Raw genomic sequence first — 8,150 nt, forward strand, 5'->3', positions numbered from 1 at the left:
GAAGGAGCTGTTCCTTTCACTGCCCTATAGGCTAACACCAGGGTTTTGAACTGGATGCGAGCCGCTACGGGGAGCCAGTGTAGAGAACGGAGAAGGATGGTTGTGTGGGAGAACTTGGGGCGGTTGAACACCAGACGAGCCGCAGCTTTCTGAACAAGCTCCAGAGGTCTGATGGCAGATGCCGGAGCACCAGCAAGGAGGGAGTTGCAGTAGTCCAGGCGGGAGATGACGAGAGCCTGGATGAGCACCTGGGCTGCCTTCTCCGTGAGGAAGGGGCGAATCCTCCTGATGTTGTAGAGGAGGAATCTGCAGGACCTTGTCACTGATGCGATGTTTGCCGAGAACGTCAGTTGATCGTCCAGGGTCACACCCAGATTTTTCGCAGTCCGAGTTGAGGTCACCACAGCATTATCAATGGTGATGGCCATGTCTCGGTGCGGACAGCCCTTCCCCGGGAGGAACATCGGCTCGGTCTTGTCCAGGTTGAGCTTCAGGTGGTTTGTCGACATCCACGCCGAGATGTCAGCCAGACAAGCAGCAATGCGTGCCTCCACTTGGGTATCAGAGGGGGGGAATGAGAGGATCAGCTGGGTGTCATCGGCATAGCAGTGGTAGGAAAAGCCATGGGAGTGGATGACAGCACCCAGAGATGTAGTGTAGAGAGAGAAAAGAAGAGGACCCAGAACCGAGCCTTGGGGAACCCCAGTTGTGAGCCTGTGTGGTTCTGACACAGACCCTCTCAGCATCACCTGGTAGGAGCGACCCGTCAGGTAGGATGCAAACAGGGAGAGTGCAGAGCCTGAGACACCCATCCCCTCGAGGGTGGAGAGGAGGATCAGATGGTTCACCGTGTCGAACGCTGCAGACAGGTCCAGGAGTATCAGGACGGAGGAGAGAGAGTTCGCTCTAGCGGCATGGAGCGACTCCGTCACTGCCAGCAGGGCAGTCTCTGTCGAGTGACCCACTTTGAAACCAGACTGGTTGGAGTCCAGGAGGTTGTTCTGGTGGAGATAGGAGGACAGTTGTTTAAAGACAGCACGTTCGAGAGTTTTAGATAGGAAGGATAGAAGGGAAACCGGTCTGTAGTTCTTGATCTCAGAGGGGTCAAGTGTCGGTTTCTTCAGGAGGGGGGTGACTCTGGCAGTCTTGAAAGTAGAGGGAAAGTAGCCAGATGTCAGAGAGGTGTTAATAAGGTGGGTTAAGAAGGGAAGAAGTTCAGGTGCAATAGACTGCAACAGAGTGGATGGGACCGGGTCCAGAGAGCATGAGGTGGGGCGACTAGAGGTAACAAGGAGAAGGACCTCGTTAGGGGAGAGGGGAGAGAAGTGGGATAGAGAGGGGATGGGGGGGGGGAAGAGGAGTAGATGAAGGTAGAGAGGGGGGGGTGGCAGGCAGACGGGTGTGGGTAGTGCGCAGGGCACCAGCCGGGGGAGGAGGGAAGGAGGATCGGATATCGTTCACCTTCTTGTCAAAGAAGTTGGCGAAATCGTCAGGGAGGAGGGACGAGGAGGGAGGAGGGGGTGGTGGTTGTAGGAGAGAGGAGAAAGTTTCAAAGAGTTTTGTAGGGTTGGAAGCAGAAGCCTGAATTTTAGTGCAGAAAAAAGCAGCTTTAGCAGCTGATAGAGAGGAGGAAAAAGTAGAAATGAGAGATTGGAAGGTGAGAAGGTCCTCCAGGAGGTTGCCATTTCTCCATTTGCGCTCAGCCGCTCTCAGGCTCCGTCTCTCAGTCCGCACTGAGTCCGACAACCAGGGGGCAGGTGGAGTTTGGCGTGCAGGCCTGGTGGTGAGGGGACAGAGATGGTCGAGAGAAGAGGATAGAGTAGAGAAAAGAAGATCTGTGGCGGTATCAGGGGATAGAAGAGCAAAGGATTCAGGGGCAGGGAGAGCAGAGAGAACAGAAGAGGAAAGATCAGTGGAGGAAAGTGAGCGAAGATTGTGACGTGAGGAAATCATGTGGGTAGGGAGGGGCTGTGAGGGGGGAGAGGAGAGAGAGAGAGAGTAGGACATGAAGTAGTGATCAGAGAGTTTCTTACCCTTTTCACTGGAAAGAGGAGTGACAGACAGGTTAGCAATAGAGCAGCCTCTGGTGAAGATCAGGTCCAGTTGGTTGCCCGCCTCATGGGTAGGAGGAGATGGGGAAATAACTAGGTCAAAGGCGGCGAGAAACGAAAGTAGTGGGTCTAGCTGCTTCTCAGTCGGGAGGTTGAAGTCACCCAGAAGGATGAATCCAGAGCCATCGACAGGGAAGTGGGAGACTAGATGGTCCAGCTCCTCCAGGAAGCCACCAGCAGGGCCCGGTGGGCGATAAACAACTGCAATGGTGAGCTTGACTGGATGAGAAACAGTGACCACATGAAATTCAAATGAGGTAGGAGAGAATTGTGACAGTGAAACAGGAGAGTATTTCCATTTTCTGGAAATTAGCAGACCAGCCCCACCACCTGTCCGCACGGCTCTGGGAGTGTGAGAGAAAGAGTACACATCTGACAGAGCCGCGGGCGTAGCAGTGTTTTCTGGTCTGATCCAGGTCTCAGTCAGAGCAAGGAAGTTAAGGGAGAGCAAGGATGCGTAGGCTGAGATGAAAGCAGATTTGCCTTCCACCACAGCCGAGTGGCAATTCCAAAGCCCTCCCGTTACCACTTGCTCGACGTGAGTTGAAAGAGTAGGATAGATGAGATTAGTTGTGTCGCGACATCTGGGTGTAACCCAGTGTTTGTGCGACCACCAGGAAGAAGAGAGGACAGGAATAGGAAGAAAACACATTGTAGATCACTAAACATATACTACTATACACTACTATATCTATCACACTACTATATATGTCACTAATCAATGATACAGCTTATCGTTCAGTGACGAAGTCGGACTTTGACAAAGTCGCCTGTCGCCTTTGTTCGCCTGGCCTTGACAAAGTCGCCTGTCGCCTTTGTTCGCCTGGCCTTGACAAAGTCGCCTGTCGCCTTTGTTCGCCTGGCCTTGACAAAGTCGCCTGTCGCCTTTGTTCGCCTGGCCTTGACAAAGTCGCCTGTCGCCTTTGTTCGCCTGGCCTTGACAAAGTCGCCTGTCGCCTTTGTTCGCCTGGCCTTGACAAAGTCGCCTGTCGCCTTTGTTCGCCTGGCCTTGACAAAGTCGCCTGTCGCCTTTGTTCGCCTGGCCTTGACAAAGTCGCCTGTCGCCTTTTTTCGCCTGGCCTTCGTTTGCTGGACGCCGCTTAAAAGCTGACGCTTTCAGCTGGTGGTATAAGGCCACTTCAACTGATTGCTAATCGTCTGCCAGGAGTGCTGGCTAAACCACACACTTCACACTTCACAAGGAAATCAAGTGGGCTATACTACTTATCAAGTGGCCTATTACAGGGTGAAACTAATTTACACTACTCCAAAGTGCCACTAGCCTACTGCTTGAACACAAACAATACAACTATAAACTACAGACTACCACACAAGCTAATAATATAATACTAATAGAAAAGCACTTAGAGTACCACTACCAGCAGCTTGCTAAAATACAAAATAATGCTACTTACTCAACTAGACAGAGGTCAGGAGCTCAGTTCACTTCAAATGTTGGTTACATAGACATTTCAAAAAGTATTTATTTAAAGCCGGTTACGCCGCGGACAAAGCCAACTCGAGTCGTGACAACTCATGACAACACAAACAATATTTTGGACCAAACAAATAATTACAAAGAAGAAAAACAACAAAAAAAGTGTTGTAACCTGCCGTTTTTTTCTTCTTTCTAATTATTTGTTCGGCCCAAAAAAATGTGTTTGTTGTCATGATTTGTCACGGCTCGAGTTGGCTTTGTCCGCGGCGTAACCGTCTTTAAATAAATACTTTCTGAAATGTCTATGAGGAAAATTAACGGAGAATCATTTCCTGGGCCATGGTAGGGGGCGGGACTGCAACGCTCTATAGAGCTGCCATCCAGGCCCGGACCGGCCCTTTTTTTTTACTCTGTCCCAACTCTGTCTGCCCAGTGTTCCCCCAGTGCCTCCCCAGTACCTCCCCAATGTCTGCCCAGGGCCTCCCTAGTGACTCCCCAGTGCCTCCCCAGTGTCCCCCTAGTGCCTCCACAGTGCCTCCCCAGTGCCTCCACAGTGCCTCCCCAGTGCCCAGGAAAATCCTGCTTAGGGTGCCAGATAGCTCAGGACCGGCCCTGCTGCCATCTATGTAAATTACAGCAGGACATGCAGAATGGATAGCAGTGACCTAACCTTTACAGAAACATATAATACAGAAATGCCGATTTGTCCTTTACTAGATTTGTTCTAATTATCAGAAATAGTTTTAGGTAACCTAGTCAATTCAACAATCATGTTATATTCTCAAGTAGCCGACCACCAAAGGCAAAATCCAAACGTTTGTTTGTTTCTGTCTTCTTTCATTTCAACTCAGATGACTTGATGGACTGAACATTTTGGTTGTGAACCATGTCATTTGATTTAGGCTATGTAATGTTTATCACATACATCTCAACTCAGATTGAGTCCAGTCCACTAGACGCTTTCTTGCTGCCTCTTGCCGCATTTATGTGCCAGTGCTCTAAATGTACTTTTTTTAAGTAAACTGAATGAATACAGGGAGATCAGGAAGTACAGTATTTGTGACACTACCTTTTACTGTTTAATGCTGCCGTTTGCTGCTGTTTGACCAACTGATGAAATCAGTCAATATGTTCCAATGCATTTTACACTATATGCAAGTTGGTGTTTACAGATGTGTAATGCTGCCATTGTACTCAAAGTCACAAACTCTTGTTAATACTTTTCATAGTCTACAGATTTACGACCGACCCAAGGTAGGGTGGCGGGAGATCTTTGTGTGATGGGAATGTTATTCTCCATTAAACACTTGACCCTTAAGGAGTTTGCACACAGAGTGCGGATTTCCGTGCGTTTTGCAGATCCGAAATCCATACAAAACAGACCGCGACAGTTTGTAGCGGTCGACAGTACTTGCACGCTCTGCTTGCGCGGCCTACTTGTGTGCAACAAGCAAGTAGGCACTCGACAGAGTGCAGTTCTAGTTTATATTATATATAGCGTGTTGAGTTTGCAGATCTCCTATTTTCTGCGCGCCAACACCAAAGTCCTCCATATCCCCAAAATAATCATTTGTGCCATACTCAGCCTACGCACAACTGATTGTTTTAATTCAAAGTGGTATATATTATGTGAAATGTTTATTGTTATTCCGTGTATCTACAAGCTCCAAGTGTTGCGTCCACATGCAGCACGTTGTGAGCTTGCTATTTTCGGTGCGCCACTCACCATGAATCCAAGCAATTTTCGGTGCGCCACTCACCATGAATCCAAGCAGAGGTCCTATACCGCCCACCACAAAGTCCTCAGCGCAATGGCGTGTGCAAAAAGTTGAGACTTAACTCATGCCATACTCAACCCAATCCTCAACCGATTGTTATAATTCCAAGTGGTCTATACTCTGTGAAGTGTATAATTTTGAAACTCCCATCCTGTAGTTGGTAGCAGCCCTTTGACCACAAGCAAGGACTACCAGCATGACAGCGAGTCTCTCTCCTATTTTCTGCGCGCCACTCACCGTGGCCTCACCACACAACACCAAAGTCCTCCACATCCCCAAAATAATCATTTGTGCCATACTCAGCCTACGCACAACTGATTGTTTTAATTCAAAGTGGTATATATTATGTGAAATGTTTATTGTTATTCCGTGTATCTACAAGCTCCAAGTGTTGCGTCCACATGCAGCACGTTGTGAGCTTGCTATTTTCGGTGCGCCACTCACCATGAATCCAAGCAATTTTCGGTGCGCCACTCACCATGAATCCAAGCAGAGGTCCTATACCGCCCACCACAAAGTCCTCAGCGCATTGGCGTGTGCAAAAAGTTGAGACTTAACTCATGCCATACTCAACCCAATCCTCAACCGATTGTTATAATTCCAAGTGGTCTATACTCTGTGAAGTGTATAATTTTGAAACTACCATCCTGTAGTTGGTAGCAGCCCTTTGACCACAAGCAAGGACTACCAGCGTGACAGCGAGTCTCTCTGCGGGGGATATGGGCATAGCCTGGCTAATAAGCCAGACTCAAATCACACTGTTGTGTGGTATTTGAGTCTGGAGATGCTGTGTATGGATCTTGTTACCCGGGGGGCGGGTTCAAACGTTTTCTCTTTGACGCAATTGGTCAGAGCTACTGTCAGTCAAAGGTCTCAAGCATTGAACGTCACTGTACCAAAGCCCGCTCATATTGCATACCGTGTCCCGATTGGCCACACCAGTTCTCTGGTGTAGGAAATGGGCGTACAATTGAGCCTCTGCAGACCGTAATCCGCCGGCAGGCAATTCTTTTTTGCCACTTTTCTGCCTCGTCTTCCATTTGCTCTCTAGTACGCTCAATTCTTTCCTCCATCTTTCTCCCGCTTCTCCTACTCCCACAATGAAAACCAAAACGGAAGAGCCGGAAGTCCGTTTTCCGGGTGGGAGGGTTTTCGCATGTAAACCACAGGGAGGCGGGGTCAATCCTTAAGGACATCACCGTGAGGTCAATCCTTAAGGACATCACCGCAAGAATGATGGCCTCAACTCTTATCACCGCCTGAGGTGGTAACCTATCACTTCACCCTGGAGTATGTATGAGCCTTAACAGTTTACCCCGCTAGAGGGGGGAGTGGTCTCCACCCAGTAATCGGCCAAAAATACCCTGAATAGGCTGTGTTTCTGTGGTAATAAATAATTTTGGGAGCATTCAAAACAATGTGCAGACTTCCTCCTTCCCACCAGACTTCCCACACTGGCTTTGTTTCCCCCAACATTATCTCAGCACGTGGCCCTTCTTGCTATAGCCGTCCACCAGCTCCGGCGTGATGCTGTCGTCCTCCTCGGTGTCTTCGATGACGGTCCTGCCGACCAGCGCGAAGATGTCTTCCGGCGGGACCCCCTTGGGCTCGGCCACTTTGACCGCCAGCATGTCCAGAGTCAGGACGGTGTTCCTGGGGATCCGAGCCTTGGCCACCACCGACTTCCCCAGCTTGTCGTGACACGGCTTCTCACAGGGGAGCATGGCTTTGACACCGCTCCCCAGGGCTCTCTCCACCAGCCGAACGGATCGGACCAGTTCCGCCAGCTCTGCGGGCTCCAGGGAGGCCGCGTGGTCGCTTCCTTTGCTCGTCTTGTCCAAGGTCACGTGGCGTTCGATGACCTTCGCCCCCAGAGCGACGGCGGCCACCGAGATACTGATCCCAGACTCGTGGCCGGAATATCCGATGGGAATATCGGGAAACTCCTTCTGGTACTCGGCGATGACTCTGAGGTTTACGTCCTCTGCATCCAGAGGGTAGGCGCTGGTGCACTGCAGGATGGCAAAGTTTGGGTTGTGCTGCTTCAGCGTCCGGTAGACCCGGTGCATGGTGTCCATGGACTGCATTCCACTGGACACCACCATGGGACGGCCTTTCTTGGCCGTCTTCTCCAGATAGGGGAAGTTGTTGGTGTCGCCGGAGCCCACTTTGAAGAAAGGCACCCCGAGCTCATGGAGAAACTCCACGGCCATCTCGTCCATCCCCGAGGCGGTGAAGAAGATTCCGATCTCCTCGGCATACTTCTGCAGTTCTCTGTACTGCTCGTGGCTGAACTCCAGGTGGGACTTGTGCTCGCCATAAGTTTTTCCCCAAGAGTGCTTGGAGGCGTAAGGCCGCTCCAGGGCACGCTTGTTGAACTTGTGGTCCAGCTCGCTCTTCTGGAACTTGGCACAGTCGGCACCGCAGTCCTTTGCCATCTTAATCATTTCCTTGGCTCTATCGAGGTCTCCCTGGTGGTTCTGTCCGATCTCGGCGATGATGAAACACGGACTGGATCCTCCGATCATCCTCCCAGGGCACAGTTCGAACGTTAACGGCATTCTGTCACTGAGACAGAGACACGGCAACAACACAGAGAGATTTGCACCGTTAATAACAAAATGTTATTGTAACGTAACGTGGACAGTAAGAGAGATAGAAGGACTGTATGTAATGGTCTTTGTCCAATTGGAGACGAAGGAAGGAAGGAAGGAAGGAAGGAAGGAAGGTCAATCGAAAGTAGAAATGTGTGCTCAGTTGAGCACATAGGTCGAAAAGGCCGGGTGGAACTCTCTTGTCCGAATATGGACCAGACTGATGTCA

General features: G+C 50.3%; 1 protein-coding gene across 1 annotated transcript; it reads right to left on the minus strand.

Moving 5' to 3' along the window:
- Window positions 1-6,802: 6,802 nt before the first annotated feature.
- Window positions 6,803-7,888, minus strand: LOC306926363 (N-acetylneuraminate-9-phosphate synthase-like; the record flags this gene model as incomplete). Its single annotated transcript, XM_079505628.1, has 1 exon — window positions 6,803-7,888. One exon carries the CDS (start codon window positions 7,886-7,888, stop codon window positions 6,803-6,805), a length of 1,086 nt encoding a protein of 361 aa, XP_079361754.1.
- Window positions 7,889-8,150: the final 262 nt, after the last annotated feature.

This window comes from Electrona antarctica, assembly GCF_951216825.1.
Source record: "Electrona antarctica genome assembly, chromosome: 7".
Lineage (NCBI taxonomy): Eukaryota > Metazoa > Chordata > Actinopteri > Myctophiformes > Myctophidae > Electrona > Electrona antarctica.